This window comes from Taudactylus pleione, unplaced genomic scaffold, assembly GCF_031769625.1.
Source record: "Taudactylus pleione unplaced genomic scaffold, aTauple2 ptg000289l, whole genome shotgun sequence".
Lineage (NCBI taxonomy): Eukaryota > Metazoa > Chordata > Amphibia > Anura > Myobatrachidae > Taudactylus > Taudactylus pleione.
Window position 1 is genome coordinate 904,517 of NW_028284691.1, and position 21,657 is coordinate 926,173.

General features: G+C 43.0%; 1 protein-coding gene across 1 annotated transcript in view; it reads left to right on the top strand.

Moving 5' to 3' along the window:
• The window catches only part of STAB1 (stabilin 1), a 490,754-nt gene that overhangs the window by 236,614 nt on the left and 232,483 nt on the right, over window positions 1-21,657 (top strand). The window contains exons 51-52 of the mRNA XM_088482458.1: window positions 11,137-11,223; window positions 14,731-14,877. Of these exons, the coding sequence (XP_088338584.1) occupies window positions 11,137-11,223; window positions 14,731-14,877 (234 nt within the window). The remainder of the gene's footprint in view (window positions 1-11,136; window positions 11,224-14,730; window positions 14,878-21,657) is intronic.

Below are 21,657 nucleotides of genomic sequence, written 5' to 3' on the forward strand. Positions count from 1 at the left end.
AGAATGACGAGATTCAATGTGAATTCCATCATCCATGTTGAAAATGATGTGTGTGCAAGTGTTGATATTGCAGTGTTATGTAGGCACACACCAGTCAATGACTCACACTATGAATGGGATCGGTATGATTTACCGATCCCGACAGCGGAAGCCCGGCAGATGTGAAGATCCCAACTGGCTAAAGGTAAGTATAAACTAACCTAACCCCCTCCCCTAACCCTCCCTTAGGGGTGCCTAACCCTAACCTCCCCCAAAGTGCCTAACCCCCCTCTAAGTGCCTAAACCTAACCCCCCCTTCCCCGCTGCCTAAACTTAAGTCTTCCAGGGGGGTGCCTAACCCTAACCTCCCCCCCGGGGGTGCCTAACCCTAACCCTCCCTTCCCCTAGCCTAACCCTAACCCTCGCGGGGGACTGCCTAACCCTAAGTCCCCCCTGCGGCTGTCCGCGCCCAGTGCCCGGCTTACCTTCGATCGGGATGCCGGACTCCCAGCGTAGGTAAAATGACAAGCGTCGGGATTTCGACACCTGCCATTAGACCCTTGCCGGGATTAGACAGTCGGGATGTCGACGGTCGGGATTTAGACCGTCAGTATCCCGACTGCATACCCTATGAACAGCCAGTTACCTAACCAGTGGTGTTAGTTTATTGTTAGAAATTGCAAGTACAGCCATACTTACTGTTACATGCACATGTAATTGAGCAGCTTTTGAGTGGCACGGGGGTTTCATACAGCTCACCTGCCACAGAGTGTGTGCTGTTTGCAGGCAATTAACTGGGTCTCTTATATGAGTTAAGTAGAAAACTACTGGCTCCCACCATGTCACTCTTCACAGGTAAAGACAAGATGGCCCCTGCACATACTCAGTAGTGATAACGGCAGCCGTCTTGGAACAGGGAATGAAGTCTCCCTGGAGAACAGGGTGCCCGGAATCTGTGCAGTAGCGCACTCTGCTTTCAACAATCCAACCTACTGACCTCCCACTTTAGTCTGGAAATTAACATTTTGGTAGTTTAGTTAAACTATTTTGGTGGTTTAGTTAAACAAATCTACCAATGGACTTAAGGCTAAAGGTGTTAATCATCCTCAAAGTTGAAGATGTCATCATCCTCCTCATCACCCTCACTGTTAATACAGGTTGAGTCTCCCATATCCAAAATGCCTGGAACCAGGGGTATTTTGGATATTGGAATATGCCGTATTTTGGAATATTTGCATACCATAATGAAATAACTTGGGAATGGTACCCAAATCTAAACACAGAATACATTTATGTGTTATATACACCTTATACACACAGCCTGCAGGTAATTTTATACAATATTTTCAATAATTTGTAGCTCAAACAATGTTTGTGTACATACATGAAATTCATTTATGTTTCATATACACCTTATACACACAGCCTGAAGGTAATTTTATACTTTATTTTTTAATAATGTTGTGCCTTAAACAAAGTTTGTGTACATTGAACCATCAAAAAGCAAAGGTTTCACTATCACAGTTATTATTCCGTATTTTGGAATATTTCTGAATATTTGGATATGGGAGACTCAACCTGTATCATCATTATACAATATTAACACATCCCCCCTGGAATCCACTGTTACAGTCTCTGTTTGCATTTGGCAGCAAGGTTTTCCTTATAGACTTTGTGGTTAATTTTGATGAACATCTGTTTTTCACATTTTTTAGAAGTAGCCTCTTGCGCTGTTCACTCACAAGGTTTCCGACTGTGTTAAACGCTCTTTCCGAGAACACACTGGAGGGTGGGCTGCTTAAGTACACCATAGCTAGTTTGTACAAGATGCTTTAAATTGCCCTTTTATTCTCCATGTATTCAAGGGGATTGTGTGAGATGCTGATTTGTACATTATCATTAAAGTAATCCTCCATCATCATTCTTTTGATGCTTACTATATCAGATGCAGTCACGGTAGAGGTGTCAATATATGTGGGCATTTCTTTTAAGCCTGACCAGATGCCATAATGGTGTTTCACTCTAGTGCACTGAATTGACTCTTTGTCATCAGTGGATCTTTTGAAAAGTTAAGCTATTTCCTGGCAGTATCATTTGCAGAAGAAATTGAAGCACTATATGTGTCATGTGATACTTGAGCTGACATTTTGCATCTCTTAAGATCTGTGTCAGTGGGAAAGAAAGACATTACATACAGATGTGTCCTCATACATTATTGCTGTTGTCATACCAAACAGCCCCTCTTGGCACAACAGGTCCCGTGCGACTCTGCTAGCACTGTTCATCTTTTTCATGTCTTTTTACCCAAAAATGTATCTTAGTCACAGGAGAATGTGCTGATTAATTTGATATGCAATGCTTGTCCATTGTGCTACGTATACAGACTCAGTCGCACACAGATATGCAAGTGTTGCTTATCAAATTAGTCACCACAGTCTCCTGGTGCATCCTAGTTGCATCATACTGTGACTAAGGCACATTTTTGGATAAAAAAAGACATAAAAAAGATGCCCAGTGCTAGCAGAGTCGTACGGTACCTGGCAGGTCACTCACGCTAGGCTTCTCGTTACATGCCGTATTGAGGCTATTTGTATGTGGGCACATCTGAAGGACTTAAATCTAGGATCAAGCATGGCTGCCAGCATGTAGTGATCCAATTACAAGATGTCGCAAACCCTTCGGTCCTGGCAAAGCGAATAAAGAAGTTGATGCAAAAGTCCAACATGCTTAGCAAAATCACTTTGTTTCATCTCCTCCTTTAGCTTCTCTAGATGCTTTTCCAGTAGTGTAATTTAGAGTATGACCTGCCTCAGGCTGGCCGTGTCTGAACTAACTTCAAAGGTTACAAATTTAAATGGTTTCAGTAGCTTGTATAAAACTGTCAGCATTCTCCAGTGTGCTTCAGTAAGGTCACATGTCCCCCCCTCTCTCATGGCTTGATGTCTATGTCTGGATTCCTCATTGCTCTTCCTCCAGTCGCTGAAGCATATAAAAGGTGGAATTCCACCTGGTTACCACCTCTTGCTTCAGTTGGTGGCATGGCAAATTAAACCTTTCTTGCAGCTGGAGCAGAAAATGGCCAGAAATTTTACAGGTCACAGCCAGCATCTCCTGTACGAACCTGTCATTTTTTAAAAGATATTCTTAACCACCAAGTTTATTTTGTACGCGAAACATGGTACGTGTTTAAAATCACCCAGTCGTAGTGTTAGTACAATATTAGTTTTATTATCAGAAATTACAAATCCCAAGTAGAGTCTTAGTGGAGGAAGCATTTTGCTATCACATACCTGAGTTTTTACAACACATTGACCCTGATATGCTTCTTTGTGAAGCCAGTGGTACAGAGAGTGGCCTACCTGTGAAAGAGCTGGCATTGTGTGTTAGATACTGCTGTTGAAGGCGATACACCCACCTAGTGGGCTGTCACATTCACGTAATCTTTAGTCTGGTCAGTACCGCTTATCTACATATCTGTAGTTAAGTTGATAATCAGTACAATGGCATTTTCTAGGCAAAAAATTACTTTTTGTTTAACATCCCGGGACAGATGAGGAATTGCTGTTCTGGTAAAATAGAATAGCCAAAGCAGTTTAACAACTATAATTATTATCAGGTACTCAGCAAATAGAAAGACAGAAAAGGCTCGGTGCCAGATTTCTACTTTCTGTTTTTTGTCAGTGAAATTGAACAATAAATGAGAGCATCTGGTCACACTGTCCATTAGTGCAGATAATGTGAAAAACTGTAGTAGTAAAATACTGTGATGGAAAATACCTGTAACAACAAATGCTAGACATCTGCTTTTTATTGTGTGCTTATATTGTTTGCTGACATGCAGTGAACAATATAATGAGAGTGGCACATTGCATAAGTGTACAGGTAAAATAGCTGCATCTGCTATAATCTGGTCAGTAAGAATGAACCCTCATCAGTGGCGTCACAAGGGGGGTGCGGGAGTTGCAGGTTGCACTCCTGAGTGACAGGAGCCGGGTGCTGCACTGTAGCATTAAGTGCAGCACTTGGCTCCTGTCACAGTGAGGGAGCTGGCACTGCACACAGAGCAGTCTGCACCTCCAGCACCCCCCACTACCACCACCCTCTAGTGATAAGAACGCCGAACAGGAGTTCGGCTGCGATGCCATGGCCCCTTCCCGCGCGGCCACCCCCACTGTTTGCGAGGCCATGCCCCGTTTTAATGGCGTGCGGCTTCGTCACGCGCACTCTAGTCCTCCCAGCACCAGGTGTCAGTGCGGGGAGGGATGCCACTGACCCGCCTCCAGGAGAGTACAGAAGTGATAGAATAAAAAATATCTGATCTGCTGTATCAATTGTGTCCCACCATGGGTGCAGCGAGGATCCCTGTTCAAATTGTATGGGGTACAGTTTAAAATATTGTGCTCTTTTTGTCCACCAAGACACAACACTGAGCAAACTAGATCTTTGGTCAGCTAAGTTTGACATCACAGTACTGTCACTACCCTCATTCACAATGTATACTGCTGTGAAGATAGATACACTAGTGAAAAATAATTGTCAGTATACAGTAGCTCACTTAAAAAAACATACGCAGGAGGAGCCTGTAATGCAGATTACTTGCTAGTGTCTGACTTCTGAGAATCCAAATTGCTGAGAGAGAGAGAGAGACAGACACAGACACACCCTTCTGTTCCTGGGCTTCTTGCCACTCCGGATGAATTTATCACATAATGCTATAAAGTAGTGTGGATTACTGGCAACATTTGGAAAGGATACAGCAACCCGTTGGACAGTAAAGGTGGGTATTCGGCTTGGAAACATTGGTTGTAGTTTTTGATGAGTGATATTGGATTGCTGGGCTCACCATTGAAAATAAAAATGCCATTGGTTCTTAAAGAGGGAGAAAGTGAAAGTCAAATGCTTTGAGTTATTCACTTTATATCCTTAGAGCAGGCCATACTGTTCAAGTTCCACAAATAGATTGGGAAGAGAAATTTATGGTGAAGAGTAAGTTAAAAGTAAATTATCACCAGATAGTGACATTTTGTACTGGCTGTCATGAATCTGTATACAGTACCCTTGACCTCTTGATTCAATCGAAGTCTAATGCTGAGCGGTTTAATCCATATAACATATTGTAAGAGAGAAAGGAAAAATAAAACTGTTTTTTAAATGATGTTTCTCCTTCATCCACTAGGGGACACTGGAGTTCAAGACAGTGGGGTATAGACGGTGGTAGAGTAGAGCCTGGCACTTTAAAAAAAAATCTAGAAGTGTGACTGGCTCCTCCCCCTCTATGCCCCATCAGCCCCAGTTTTTAGAATGTGCCCGAGAGAGCCGGAAGCACATCAGGCTGTCTCCAGCCTTTTTTGAGTATAATTTATTTTATTTTATTTTTTTAGAGCTTTTTATTTAAAGCATTGAGGACAGGCAGACTGTTTACTGTGGCAGTCTGCCTGCTACGTGGGAGCCGCCGGGAGGGCACCACACGGCTACTGCAGCCTGTGTCTGGTGACCCTGAGGGGGGACTTTAAACAGAGTCATCAGACTCCATGAGGACCCGACACAACTGAAACCGGTTCGTGTCCGGGTTTCCTCATTTGCCCCCCAGCCCAGCAACCCGGCCGCAGCAGTTGGTAAGTATATCCCACCACTCCTGACTAGCTGGAGCGGTGGGCCAAAACGCTGGGCTTAGGGACAGCGCGTGCTGCGCGCTTGTCATACACAGCTCCTTCCAACCTGCCACGTGGTGGTGTCGGAGCTGCTGACGAGACCCGCCGCTGCACTCAACAGTCAGCGTCAGGGTCTCTGGCTTATTCCTAGCCATCACCCTCTTAATTGAAGGAGGGGATGGAGCGCGGCCCCTGCAACATCAAAAGCGCGGTGATGCCGCGGCGGTCACTGAGGACACCTGCTCCTCCCTCCTCTATATAGGATTTGTAATGCTGGGTGAGTAGATCACACAGTAATGATAGACGCCGCACTGCTGCTCATTAAACAGTACAGCGCTGACAGGCGAGGTCCCGCCATCTGCACAAGCAGTGTAAGGTGCCGGCTTCGGAAGCCAGACGAGTCCCTCTACAGGAGGCAGTGCAGCGCTGACAAGCAGCGCGGTCCTTGGCGCGCATATATATAAAAGCCGGTATTATGGAAAGGGCGCGTCATGCATGTTAGCGGCGCCATCTATAGTCTGGCCCATGCTCTCCCTCATCTGAGAGCAGCGCGGTTCTACCAGTGCTCGCTTCAGCAGATAGATTAGCTCTATAGCAAAAGGGCTTTAATGTTATAACTAACCAGCAGCTCTCCTCTAATATACAAAGGAGGAGACGCCGCGACCCTATGCTTTTTAGTGGCTGGGCTGACAGACGGAGCGGTGTCATCCCACAGCCCCCGGACGGGCACTTAGTACTTCAGCGGCGGCATGGCTTCCTCCACTAACGTGTAGCAGCCTGCTTTTGGGGGTGTTTTCCTGTTAGCGCAGCAGCGCAGACATTCTCTGCATTAGTTCCCCCGCGAAGAGGCACCCAGACGGAGTGCTGTGCAGACAGCCGCCTGCATGAGGGAAAGCACATTAAGTGTAATGGTTAGCGTTACTGCCTCACAGCACTGAGGTTATGGGTTCAGTTCCCGCTACGGCCCTAACTGTGTGGAGTTTGTATATTCTCCCTGTACTTGCGTGGGTTTCCTACGGGTACTCCGGTTTCCTCCCACACTCCAGCAGCCGCCTCCCGTTTTCCCTCTTTCGGGCTGCCCTAACAGCAGGGATTATTAGCGTGGGTCTCCTACGCGCCACCCTCCCCCTCCTACGCTGGGAATGCTGAAGCGCAAAAGGTAGGGGATGCCTGTCACTGTTTGACAGGAGTAGTGCTAGCTATAGTAGATAGCTGGTTGCTAGCAGTATGGGAACTAGCCCAATGCCCTTTTTGCTTAACACCGCATTATGCGGTTATGAAAGTAAATGACTGGTATTACCCCCTGTCAGGCTTCCCCTTGGTTCTATACAAAGGTTGCATAGCTTTATCTAATTGCTTGTGAAGGCTACCTCAGGGTGCACTAGCTACCCTGCCTAAATGAACATTGTTTTACATTGGCTCACCTTAGTCACTGTTCTGGTGCTGCTGCCAGAATTTATGGTTATAGCATACCCTTAACCAAGGGTTAGCAGATTATTGCGTCCCATACCCAGGTTATGGCTCACCTTATAGAGGGGCAGTACTCTTCCCATACATATATGTGGCAGCACATATACTAACTTATAGGCTGGTTTTTAAAAAACTTCTAGTTCTCACCAGCCTTCTGTGTTTACCTTAGAAGGTATGCATATGTGCATCTATATAGATTATATTTAAGGTGCTCCATTCAGCAGCACATACAAGAGGAAGTTAGTTACTGCCGGTGTGGGGGTTGGCATTGCTGCCTCACAGCATGGAGGTTGTCTTTTTGATTCCCGCTTTTAAAGTAAGTAACCAGTAACAGAAGGGTCCCAGGATAGTCTGGGATAGCACGCTGCTAAAATATCCTGCTTCCTATGCCGTAGCAGAATGACGACCACAGGCGGCACATGAGCAGTTCCCCTGCGTGGAGGTAAGCCACATGTATGTATTTGTATTTTATACTAAGCCCTGCTTTAAAATATATACATGTCTGGAGTGAATTTTGTCTTGTGGCTCAATTCCTTCCATAGATCTACTATTGCTCATGTTCTATTCTCAAATTATTATCGTCACCTACTAATCTTGTATGTAGGTATGCATGTTTGGAGATAAATATCTATCGCTTCTTATCCTTACCATAAAGGTAGAGGTAGGATCTGTTATCAGTTTTATGTCTGGTACATAGCATATTTTATAAGAGAGGTTTGCGATTGGAGGCTGGTCTCTCCTGATGCGGTAGTTAATACAATAACTCCGCTTTACACCATCTGTCCCTAAGGTTTTGTATGTGGGTATATACCTATATTCCACGGATGGGAAGCCGCCTGGGATTACCAATAGCTGTCAGCTTTATCCATATATATATATTAATGGTGGCTCTATAGACTAGAGTCAAGTTCTGCAGCTTACATAATGATAGTCGCAAGTCCCTAAGGCATTGCTTCTGTTATGAACCCTATACATAACTGGGGCCTTCTTGTATGTACATGTATATATATATATATAGTAGCTCAGATGGTGTGGTGGTTGGCGTTCCCGCCTCCCAGCGCGGAGGTTGTGGGTTCGGTTCCCACCTTTCCCACATCAGTGTGGAGTTTGTATACTCTCCCTGTGGCACTCTGGTTTACTCCAAATGTGAGTGGCCAACTTGTCACCATATAAATAACTGGTGATTATTTAATCATATGTACTTTAATCCTCCTGGGGTTATAGTTCTGTTCTTGTCAGTCCCTATCTATGACGCCCCCCTTTAGGGTGATCTATGATTATTTTCAACTTTGCACTTGGTAGCAAACTTATAAGACACTAAGAAGGCGGGATATTTGTGTTATGTATGTATATGTGTGTATAATATATGTATGTGTGTGCGTATGTATGTATATATATATATATATATGTATGTATATATATATATATGTAGCATGCTGATCTCCTGAGGCAGGACATGTATAGATATGGCATGCTGATCTCCCCGTGCAGGAGTCTGACAAGTAAACTTGCTGTGTAGGCACTACTCTTCCTTTCAAAGAGATTGCCTTCTCATGCAACTATGTTGTCTGTGTGTATGTGTGTATATATACTGATATATTCCCATTCCTTGTATGAATATTTTCTAATAATTGGAAAAACCTGGTTTTTAACCCTATGGGGGTTATCACTACAGATATATCCCTTCTTTTCTGGGGATAACGAACGCACTCTGTCTATGTACAGGTACCCTTCTCCGTATAGATTCCGGTACTCCATATTATTGTCTTGTCACACATTTTAATACATGAGTGTCTAAAGGGCCCCTAGGTACACTCTATCTGTACATAGAGCATCCAGGTTCTATTCCATCCTCAGGGCTTCATTTGTTAAATTAAATGAAGGCCTAGGGCCACCCGCTGATATAGGCAGGGTCAGGCCTGGATTGTATTAGATTTGTGGGCGTAATACACACTTCACCTTTATAAGTGTTAATGTACTGATACTTACACGAGCAGACCGTTTTCTGTTTTATGAAAAGTTTCTATATGGATACACATCCCTAATATAACCAGCTCAGGTGCAGAGTACTGTTGTACAACCTTCTTGTCTCCACTAACATTTTGCTAGTTTATACAGTGTTTTCTACCTCAACATCTCCAGGCTGAAGTCCGTGCTGTAGAGCATAGGGTCTTAGCCCACTGAAGCTACTCCCTATACCTGATGGGGCAGGTTGCTGTGAGATGGAAAAGGTCAGTGACATTCTACATAGCGTCCAGAGGGCTTTTGGACGCTCATAGGTAAGCGGGCTTACCCCACTAATGCCCAACCTGACATGGCATAGCCGTTATTCTCCCTTATGCACCCTAGTGGTGGTCCTAGCAGCCATCCGCTCTGTTAATCAGTTGGCTCTACATTTTAGAGCTTCCCTGGTGCATAGTTTTAACATTGAGATTAGTGACACTATTCTACTAGAATCTGTTGACTGGTACCTGACTGGTACTTTCAGGGTTGTCCTAGTGCTCTAGCCTTGCTGTATGGAATGCTTCCCTATATTGGTAGCTCTCCCTGGGTGGCTGTTGCATACGTGCTCTTTAACTGCTAGGGTATCCTGTGTGTTTCAGAATATGTTCAGGCCAGCAGTTGGTACTGTCTACGCACTTCTATCATGTTGGGAATTGTCTGTTGTTTTGGAGTTTATGGCTGTGATTTTCTTTTCAGCTGCAGGTGTTCAGTCGCTGTTTTCTACTCTGTTTTCGGAGTGGGGTTCTGCTGTCTGACCCTCTGAAGGTATTGTAATCTCAATCCTCTAGATGCTGCCTCTGCTTCGTCCCCAGTGTGATCTCCACTCATGGTCTTTTCCTTCTGCTGGTTTACAACTTTGTAGTAGTTGGACCTCCAGAATGGTTGATGGTGACTGTTCGGCCTTGACTTTTACCTCCCTGCAAATCTCTTTGTTAGGAGTCTGTGGACAGGATCAGCACTGTTTCTGTAGATTGGTATCGTTATACTTGTATCTATATGATTATGTCCAACAGTGCTGGTATTCTGCTATCTGCGACAGCTGCAGTTTCCTGTTTCCGAATCTGGTACGGTTTTTCTCGAATTTTGTTCTCGGGTTACTGCCCTTCTCATATGGATTCTGGTTGGAGCTCTCTGCTCCCAATAGTCTGGTTTGGTCTGTTTTCAGCTGAGTTTACAGGGTTCTGATGCTTCTCACCTGAGGGTGTTTTCTCGCTAGCCACTTATTCCATTCTATTTACGCTGTAAGTTGTGGAAGTTCTGTGTCTGTTCCGCTTGGAGTTCTGATTGTCTCCTGGCTCACTACACTTGATCCTCCGCTCTTGCCTTCCATTGAACCTCTGGTTCTTGGCGGTCCCTGTTTCTGTTGGCCAAAGGGTCGGCATGTTCTCCGCGCTTCCCACCCAGGAGGTTGGCTTTGGGACGTCCCCACTGTCTTGAACTCCAGTGTCCCTTAGTGGATGAAGGAGAAAACAGGATTTTGGTACTTACCGATAAATCCCTTTCTCCGATTCCACAGGGGACACTGGACGCCCGCCCAGCGCTGCGTACCTGCCAGTTGTTTGGTTCCTTCTATGGTTGTGTGACTGCATAATTCCCTGCAGTGGTTTCCTCTGTTCTCCTTCAGTCGGTCTTGTTTCGTTCTGTGGTCTTCTCCTTCTCCTTGTTTTCCTGTTGTCCTCCGTCTCCTCTCGGGCTCAGTTCTTAAACTGGGGCTGATGGGGCATAGAGGGGGAGGAGCCAGTCACACTTCTAGATTTTTTTTTAAAGTGCCAGGCTCTACTCTACCACCGTCTATACCCCACTGTCTTGAACTCCAGTGTCCCCTGTGGAATCGGAGAAAGGGATTTATCGGTAAGTACCAAAATCCTGTTTTTGTCATTGTTTGTAAAGTGGTACCACTTTGGCATCCCTGTAATATTAATATGCCCTTGCCCCATAAAAACATCCCTGCCAGCCTGCATACTCTAGTCTGATGCCATTGTTGTTGTTGATAATAATGTCAATATAGTATAATATGTTTTTTTTTTTCTAGATTTCTGCAGCAAGCATGTCTGAAGCCAATTCATATAGAACATTACATGGTTCCACAATCTCTTTTCAATGCAGCACAACCAACATTGTGAGTAGCCATCTTTTATCAAAAGTTTATCAAAAAGAATTAACTAATGAAATACAACATATTTATTTATTACAAATCCTTATCATAGAATATAACACATGTTATGACCTTCTGGTATTACTCCCTCCTATGTTGTCACTGCTGTTGAGAGATACAGCATTACTGCCTCACAGCACTGAGGACCTGAGTTCGATTCCCACCATGACCCTAACTGTGTGGCATCGTGGAGTTTGTATATTCTACCCATGCTTGTGTGGCTTTCCTCCCACATTTCAAAAATATGCTGGTGGGTTAATTGGCTCCCAACAAAAAAATAAACTCTATTATGTATGTGTGTACATGTGGCAGGAAACATAGGTTGTAAGCTCCACTGGGGCAGGGACTGATGTGAATTCTTTGTGAAGCGCTGAGGTATATGTGTGAGCTATATAAATAACTGATGATAATAATAATAATTAAAATTTAATTGTTCAGGCTTCAATGCCTGTAATATTTTTAGAGGTGATTGCGTGAATGGATGTGCCACCTATCCAGTTGAATGGTATTCACTTTGTAAATTCTCCAACCACAGATCTATATAAAGCATACAGTACTTGTCAACTCTCCCTCATTGTCAGGGAGACTCCCTGAAATAGTAGCAATCTCCCTGACTTCCTGAAGATTCTGTCAATCTCCCTGATTTCACCTTACGCCCATTATGTAGCTGTTATATTAAAGAAAACAACATATATATATATAGATTCAAATGGGATCATTAGTATAATTTTCTGCATTGGTTATAAGGCACAATGGTCCCTATGGCTACATGCATTTTCTGAAAAGTATCAGTGTGTTTTCATCAACAAGTAGATCTTACTGACTGCTTTTGTGCTCGTTTACATTTGGATGTAAGTCTTTTATATGACACGCCTCTCAGATGTAGCAGTACAGGCACACTTTAATGCCGCACTCAAACAGTAGTTGTTGCTTTCACAATCTCCCTGAAAAGATTTTTCAATAGTAGGCAAGTATGAGATAAAGTCCTGCAAAAGGGAATGTAGTTATGTGAGGCCGCCGGTCACAATCCCGACTGCAGAATGTGAGGAAAGGATTTATGGTAGGCGTCGATATACTGACGCCTATCATAATCCTGGTGCCGGAATCCAGGACGACGTGTGCCTGAACGAGGTAAGTCCGTGGCGCCCGTCCTGTTAGCTGCGGGTGGGGGGGAGGGTTAGGTTTAAGGCAGTTAGCAGGGTTAGCGTTTGGTTTTGGGGGGGAGAGGTTAGGGTTAGGCACCCCTAGGGAGGAGAATTAGGGTTAGGCACACCCATGGAGAGGTTAGGATTAGGCATCCCCCGGGTTAGGTTTAGAGAGCAGTAAGGGGGGGTTAGGGTTAGGCACCCCCGGGGGAGGTTAGGGTTAGGCACCCCCAGGGAGAGGTTAGGGTTAGGCATCCCCTGGGTTAGGTTTAGGGAGCAGTAAGGGGGGAGTTAGGGTTAGGCACCCCCAGGGGGAGGTTAAGGTTAGGCATCCCTAAGTAAGGGTTAGGGGGGTGAGAGGGGAGGGCTAGATCACTTACCTGCCGCTATCGGGATTTCCTGCTGTTGGACTCACGCTGTTGGGATTTGATTTCAATCCCATTTCCTGCAAAAGAACTTGAATTTTCTACTCGGAGCAAATGCATATCAGGTCTTGTCCTAATCAGAGATGTGCGCAGACCCCCGTGTTTTGGTTTTAGTTAAACCACCCTCAAGTGTTTTGTTTCAGTTTTAGATTATTTTAAAAACTGATAAAAATAGCTAAACCGCTGAGAATCGGCGGTTTGCAACTTCCGCTGCTTAGTAAATCTAGCCCTAGGTGTTTATGGTGCTAGTATTCAGATAAATGCAGAATTGGATGCAATTTACATCTAATCGCAACGTAAAATGTGCCCTGAAACAAAACAAAAAGCACCTTTCTACCTGTGCAAATTTGAGGTGTGAGGTAGCAAATGCAACCCCCTTTCTCGCAAATAACAGGAGCAGATGTCATAAGAAAATGACTTTACTACGAAAAAAACAATGGTAAAAACCACAGTATTCAATTCAGAATTATTACAGTAAGGTGCCAGAAAGTGTAGAGAAGTTCCCAAGCTGCATGGTGCCTGCTGTAAGATGAACCAGACACAAATATAAAATGTTACCTTCTTTAAAGTCCACACTAATAAATATCCCAAATGGAAAGATGTTTAATTTTTTTTTTAAATGACTGTTCAGTACACTGTTATGCCAGCGAATTGGATGACATATCGGGCACATCGGCCAGTGTGTACCCACTATGTCACTGTCGTCAGCGACATCGCCTGTTAGACCTACATGCAGATCCGACGGGCGATATCATCAGCGGGGGCCGTGCTGACGAATGCAGCATGGCCCCTGCTGTCACTCCATCGCTCCTGGTTTACACACTTGCCGATGCTGTCCCCCACACCCGCCGTGTCTCGCCGCTCGCGATATTGCGCTACGTACACATCGTTTAGTGTGTACCTAGCTTTACTCTACTAGATCGCAACTGCAGTTCTAATATAACTGCATAATTGGAAGTTTAGTAGATGCATTCGGCAAATCGGTCACAACCAGCAGTCATAATCATCATCCTCTCACAACTTGCATCAGGGGGTCGAGTAACCGCAAATCACCCCAGTCCAATTTGCCATTTGTATCGGTTTGGTGGCCATCTTGCGGACACATTTCACATAGATACTGCCTTACTGTAGTTTGGCCCCGTCTATACGCACCCTCCAACCCTCTTCCTGGCCCCTTGTTGTAGGGAGTTGTTAGTGGTAAATGCGTCGGAGGCAAATTGATGCACATACGTACTTAAAAACAGATGCAATGTGCCTTTAAGTTCAACTTTGCATAAGTCCCAAACATACTTGTCTACATTTTGTTTCTCCTCTCCGAGCGAAGCTCATGTCATTAGGCTCCACCCCTATGGAGGCGAAATGCCACAAATAGCAGATTTGTGAGAAAGGGGGAGGGCTAAAAAGTTGCAGTTTGCACCATTTTAGCCCCAACCACTCTTTTATAGACCTTCATGTACTGGTATCATCTACCCATCTTGCTCACTTCACTAGGAAGTAGGACAGATGCCAGAGATGCACTCACTAATCTCGGGGTGTGTTGGGGACTGCCTGAAAAACTGTCACTTGCTCGCACCTTCTGGTAGAGTAGATGAGTATGAAGCGGGAAGGGGGGGGCACAGACACAGATGAGACAGTGGCTTGAAAACCACTTTTGTCCAGATTGCTTCCTTCTTCATGTTTTACAACATCCATGACGTGGCTTATGGGATAAATCACTTCAGACAAATTCACATTCACCACAATTAAATAAGACACATCATTTGATCCTATATACATATAAATAGCCTTAAGAAAGATAATTTTGTTTGTGGATTGGGCAATAAACAAAGAACAAATATAAATGTACTTGATGTCCATAATTATAAATAATTTGTAGACCTTAAAACATGGTCTCTGTGCAGGGGGATATTCTGGTGAATGACAACAATGCTAGGATCATCCAGCGGGGCCTGGAATTTATTGGAGGAATTGCTCACGGGATTGATCAGCTGCTGGAGCCTCCCAACATTGGAGCCCGCTGTGATGAGTATAATGTGTTGGAGATATCAGTAAGCTGCTGCAGTGTTCATGCTTTAATGTGATCATACATATGCTAATGCACAAAAATAGAAAATGTGTTTTTTATACTCTGAAATTCAAACTAGTTTGGGTCAAGCAGATGAATCAGTGGTGGGAGCTGCCTTTTACAAATGTCTGCCTATAAGTGATTCAAGTGCTGTTAGATATCTGCTACAGTGTGGATACATTTCAAAATCCACTTGAAGTGTTTGTTTTCATCCTCCACATGTAAATATTTAATACTTACAAATATTTCAATATCATACTGTACAGTATATACCAGTTGTGGTTTCAAGTGAACCTTAGCGCATAAATTGTGCCTTCCACCAGTGGATCTCAGGTAATCATTAGAAAGAAGTAACTATATTAATGAAAAGGAATTAAAGTTTTTCCAAGAATACACTCAGTGTTTTTGCAACACACAATATATACCAACTGCCCCATGTTGTTATCGTGGTTGCCTTATTTCCCGGATTGACCAGGAGACTCCTATACACCAATTTACTGCAACCTTGCCCTTTAGCCCTGCTATACAATAGACCCTAGGGCATTGTAACATTCTTACAAAAAAAAACCTCTGCCAGCATGCTTCATACAGTACTATAATTTCCACCTGGTGGTGCTGGACATGCCACTGGATGCCACTAGATACGCCCATGGACCTTCCATTTTCCTTTAATTATTATTCAACTACTGCTCAAATGATAACTGTATATATTGACTGGTTTTTGTAAATGTAAAGTCATTAAGGGCAGATAATCTGAATGCCCTTTTGTTAGGTTTTGTTATCCTGTGGCATTTAACATCCACAGTAGAGGGATCAAGGAATATCACATTGTAATTTAATGCAGAGCAAAATGTTTTTCATTAGCATGGAAATCACTGAGGAAGCCTCAGATGGGGGCTTGTGTAGTTTAATTAAAATTAACATTCCTTACGGAATCTGTTTGATTCAGGAAAAGCAATTACCTGGACAGGACGTTAGCAAACAAGGCCTTTTGTCTATGGCTGTATATAGTTTACTTGAGGATGCGTACCTGACACTAAGAACTGCAGGGGCAGCCATCTAATTACTAATTGTGACTGGACATAGGCAGAAATCAAAGTGTCATCCAATTTTATATGTTTTGGACTAAAAATTTTATTCCCTCCACAGTTGTGAGTTTCCAAAATCATAGAAATATACCTGATGTTAGTACGCTGGTTTAGTGTGGTGTAAGAGTACCTAGGATATATGGTTTGGAAGAAATTAGATATCTAACCAATCACACATCCCAAAGCAGTCTTGTTTACACTCATTTTATAGCCTAAATAAAAGAGTGAACATACCATATTTCATGTATTTATTACACAGGAAAAATACAGTTTTTTTTCTTAGGTTAAAAATTACATGGGCAGTAATTTTACATGGGCAGTTAATTAACAAGCCAGCTAGTCATCAGGGACTGGGTCATGACATCACTATCACTTTGATCTTTGCCTATGTCCAGTCACACTTGGTGATAAATGCAAGGGACATAGAATGCAGGCGCACACTCTAGGTACTAAGGGCCTGATTCAGATCCATTCGCTAGGCTGCATTTGCACGCAGACGTCAGCACCCTGATTATGCAAATACCGCGATCGCTAGCAAGACATTAGCATGCCCATTATGTCTAGCTGTGCGATTGCAGTATATATATAGATGCCCACCAGCCTGACACAAGGCACCCACTTTGCATTAGTAACATACGTCATCTCCAGGAGGTGTATTAAACAATCAGTAACATCGAGTAGCATCGGACCCATAGGCAACACTTGTGGCTGACCATATCCTACCGCAAGCACTGTGAGTGCTGCTGTGTTTAATTCAGCCATGTGACGTGTATGCAGACGCTGCATCTTAATTATGCACGCCCCTGAAACGGCGTTCAGATGCACAGACATGCCTGCGTTCGCATCACCACACCCCTGTTACCATCAACCAACCCCTGTCACCACCCACAAACGGCTTTTCCTGTTACTCATGCTTGCGGCGCATCTGTGTACAGGATCGCATGGACTAGTTCGCACACGTGCACTGCGTCTTGTACGCATGCGCAGATTGCAAACATCGGCAGGCTACGTGCAAACGCAGCCTAGCGAACGGGTCTGATCAGGCCCTAAGAACAATGATAGTCAAAATAATTCTGATAAACTCTACAATTAACATGGAGTAGAAATGAGGTTCTTAGTACATGTTTGGCCAAAAATGTTTGCCCATCCACCACGTCAAGGTGAACCCCAAAAGATGGAGTCACTAAACGATATTCAGTGTGTATGCTCAATGTCAGGAACGACATCGAGCTCGGCAGGTGAGCGGAGAACACTGAACAATATCGCTCATTGAGCATATCGTTCCGTGTGTACGCACCTTAAAAGAATGTGTCAATTACTATATTGTAACTAAAAAGTGGATGACTGGTAACCTCTGCCATATACATACAGATGCACCTTATGAATTTTAGGGAGCTATTCCTGACAAGAAAAAAAGTTTAACTACTCCAAAATGTTTTGATCTAAGCACTCCGCACTGTGAAACATGTGAACAACATAATAAGTATATTCCATATATGTATTATGAATTCCTATTTAACCTCTATATCATAAAGTCGCTATTTAGCGTTGCGTACGCACATGAAATAATCGCTTTCCAGAATTTGAGTGTGGTTCCAAAGCACAAAAGTTATTATTCACATAAAAGCAGATAGTTACACGCCTTGATCTATAATACAATTAGCGCGAAGGTTATACAATATACAAGGTACAGTCGATACATACGCATGCGCTCTGGATCCAGATTTCCCGGCATCAACTATGAAACCTCCGTCAACAGAAAAAGAAAGATGACTAACTACCAGATCCAGGGTGCTTGCATTTAAACCCTTGCTGAGATAGGCAATACAACAGAACAAGTTGGCATAATCCCATTGGTTCTTCCTCCTGGTTCTTCTGTTACGATGCAGTTCATAGGTCAGTTTGTATTGTAATAGTTCAGCCTCCAACAGTTCTTTGTGTCCGTTTTCCCGCTAAAGAACAAGTGTAAACTTTCTAATAAACCTTACATTACAGAGTATACATTACAATGCCTATCTCTCTATGATCCATAGTTCGCAGATGCATGTTGCGATCTCCTTGCCGATGGAACCGGAGATCTGTAAATAAACAGTGGTTTAGAATGGCACCAAACATGGTCTGCTTATCATGTACTAAACCCTAGATATCAAATATATGTACTTCACAATAGAGTTGATAACAAATAAAACCTTTAATATTAACCTTAATGCTAGGGAACCTTTATGTGTAAGTACGCAGTGTGTCGGTATGGGGATATTAAGAAAAGACGCTAGTATGCGTTGTGCATCTACGTGTTTGTGGAGTACACCATGGTACGTGATTTGCGGGGTTGTTCATATTATATGTTGTAATAAATGTACGTATTCGTATAATGAGGACTTTTAACCTGGGGCAGTGGCAGACGCACGACGCTAATAATCATAACAGCGCCGTACATGGGGTATCGTACAGTCGCTACTATGCGTGTTGTGTTTTATGTGTAGAGGGCTTTGCTAAACAGCGCTGTGCATCTTGTATATTATATGTATGATTTAATGTGCGTATGGGTTATGGTGGGACTTTAAACAATATGCGGTAGCAATGTAATTGCACGATGCTAATAATAGCATATTAGTATCGCACACAATGGTTTCAGGCTGACGACGCAAGATGGCGTCATCAGGGGCAACATAAAATGGCGTCGTGCAGATTCTAATTTTACAATTTAGGTCTCAGCCAATCATCCGGCTTCGACAGTCCACCCTTTGATAGCAAACCACACGCTATCACACCCTGGTCTTAAATTTATTTTTAGTCTTACACTATGACATATTATTTAATGTTATATTATGGGATGGCACAAGGTGGTTCTTAAACCATCAATAATGTGTCACACCGTGGATCTTGGAAGATCATGGGAAAGATGTGGGGATGCACCTAACTTATAAAGGAAGTCTTGAAGGGGATAGGGACTTACATTATTTAAGATATTTAAAATAACATTTCATAATACATTTCATGCATGGCTAAATCTATACATCATCTGATGGTACATTCTAGTTCAGGGTTGTACTGCAGTTCTTCATTTACCTTGGTATTCATACTATCATTGCTTACCACCATCGTGATTTCATTCTCACGATTTACTTTAGCATTACATTTTCCACATTTCAACACAGCAGGAACACACCTGACACATAAGCCAATTACTAAGATGACAACCAATATAAGGATCAGGAGTTTACCTATACTAGCAACCATTTCCTGGACCCACTCTCCTAGACCGGAGAACCATTTCACTGGGTTCAACCAAGAAACCCATTCCTCTACCTTCTCCTCTACTTCAGCCACTGAAGCATTATGGTTCTTCCAAAATTCCCATTTCAGCTGCAGAATTTCGTCCATCTTCTGGTCTATCACCTCCTTGGGGTCACTAGTATTATTTGTAATATACGTGCAACACTTTACACCAAATTGGGTGGCCAAAGTTGCACAATACCCTCCAGTGACAGCTGTTAAATAATTTAACACTATCCTATGCTGCACAAGTTCTTTCTTATAAGCTTGTAACTCCCTACCTGTATACCTAAACGTGTCATCATACATCTCGGTGATATTATCTATTAATTTAGCAAGATCTTGAATATATCTGAAATTTAGAGTACCCCGAGCGATCCTGGTAGGATCCAATGCTACTAAAACTTGAAAGCCAGTTGTTTCACTAATTAACTGTGTGGCTTTATGTACATCACCAGGTATTATGTTTCTCTTGTCACGGTGTTCATAATGCGAAGAAAAATATGGGGATGGTGTGTTTTTATGTATACCAAGCATTTCACCATGTGTAAGGGTCATAACTTCTGGAACTACTCTTCCTAGATAGCATAAACCTTCTGAACTCGGAGAGAGCCACTTATACGCTTTCTTTCCACATATAAAATACACATCATCAGGAAGTACATAAGGGATAAGAAACATCATTAACATACACATTTCCCTAGCAAGTGATCCTATTTCAAGTTCTCCCATTTGACTCATGCAAATTTCTGGTTATAATACCTTGGCACAATACCCTTCTGGTACCCTACCAACCATTTCTTTGGTGGAACTTAGTGTATATTTATACCGGAAGTGTCTTCCACCTAGTCTAATTGTGCGTAAAAGTTCAAGATTTATAGGTTCATTATCAGCTCTTAGTGAGAAGGGCATCGTCTTGTTATTCCCCGTCACCTCCCAACTTCCTGGTTTATTGAAGTTGGTGATATTCAGACATAAAAGTGATCTATCTACTTGGTATTGGTGGAGTTTAAAATGAGGTGGTTTGGACTTAAGAAATTTTCCATCCAGTGCATCCCCTCTTTGCGATTCTAATCCTCAGAGACATTCAATGGGAATGGCACTAACCCTACATTATGTTGTCCTTGAGGCACGTGAGAGCATACCCAACAGTCAGTTTGGTTGTCTACTATCGATTCCTACTTTAAACTACTATGCGATCCTACCTATACCTTCTAAATCCTGCCTATACCTTCTAGACTTGTCGCAAATTAGCGTAATGAGTCGCACAGTATATAAATGCCTTCAGACTTTGAATGTGGTTCCAAAGCACAAAAAGTTATTATTCATCATAAAAACAGATGGTTACACGCTGTGATCTAAAGACAATTAGCGCAAATAAATCATACAGACCCAAGGTACAGTTGTTATATACGCACGCACTCTGGGCCCAGATACCAGCATCAGCATTAGAAACCTCAGTCAACAGCACAGCAAGAAGACTCTCGATTGGGGTCAGAGAGCGCACTTATATACTCTTTCAGGGTTTGGAAATACAATAGACAAATTTGGCATGATTCCATTGGTTCTTCTTAAAGGTGTTTCTGTTACTGGATCCGTTATAGGACAATTTCAAATGGACACAAACAGCCTCCAACCACCCTTTGTATCCTTTTTCCCGCTGCATGCAAATCTAAGCTGCTAACATTACAGAGTACATTTTAATGTTTTAACTCTCTATAGTCCATAGTTTGCAGATGTCTGTTCCGATCTTCTCACCGATGGTACCGGAAATCTGTGGAGACACAGTGGATCAGTACAACACCAGACACTGTCTGCTTACCATGTACTAAACCTTGGATATCAAATAACCTTTATTACACAACATTAATAATCACTGAATAAACCTTGAATATTACACTTTAATACTAGGGAACCTTTCATGTAAGTGTGCAGTGTGTAAGTATTGGGGAACTGGGAAAAGACACAAGTTAGTATTGTGCGAATATGTGTTTTGTGGAGTACATTATGGTGCGTGTCTTGCAGGGATAATTAGTTTATATGTTTTAGCGACTATCAGTATTTATGTGGTGAGGACTTTTAACTTCTTTCCATTGCGTGGGAATCGCACGACGCTAAATAATAGCATCGCCGTGTGTACTTATAGTGGCGAATTTCACTAAAATTGGCGCTGGGTGGCCAGTCGCAAAATGGCGTCTCATTGCCATTCGCCAAATGGCGTCGTGCAGATCTAATTTTAAACCGATCTTGTCTCAGCCAATTATCCGGCATTGACAGTCCACCCTTTGATAGCAAACAACATGCTATCATTGTCTGATTTAAAAATTAATTTTAGGCTTACATTATGACATATTATTTAATGTTACTTTTTGGGATGGCACAAGGTGATTCTTAATCCA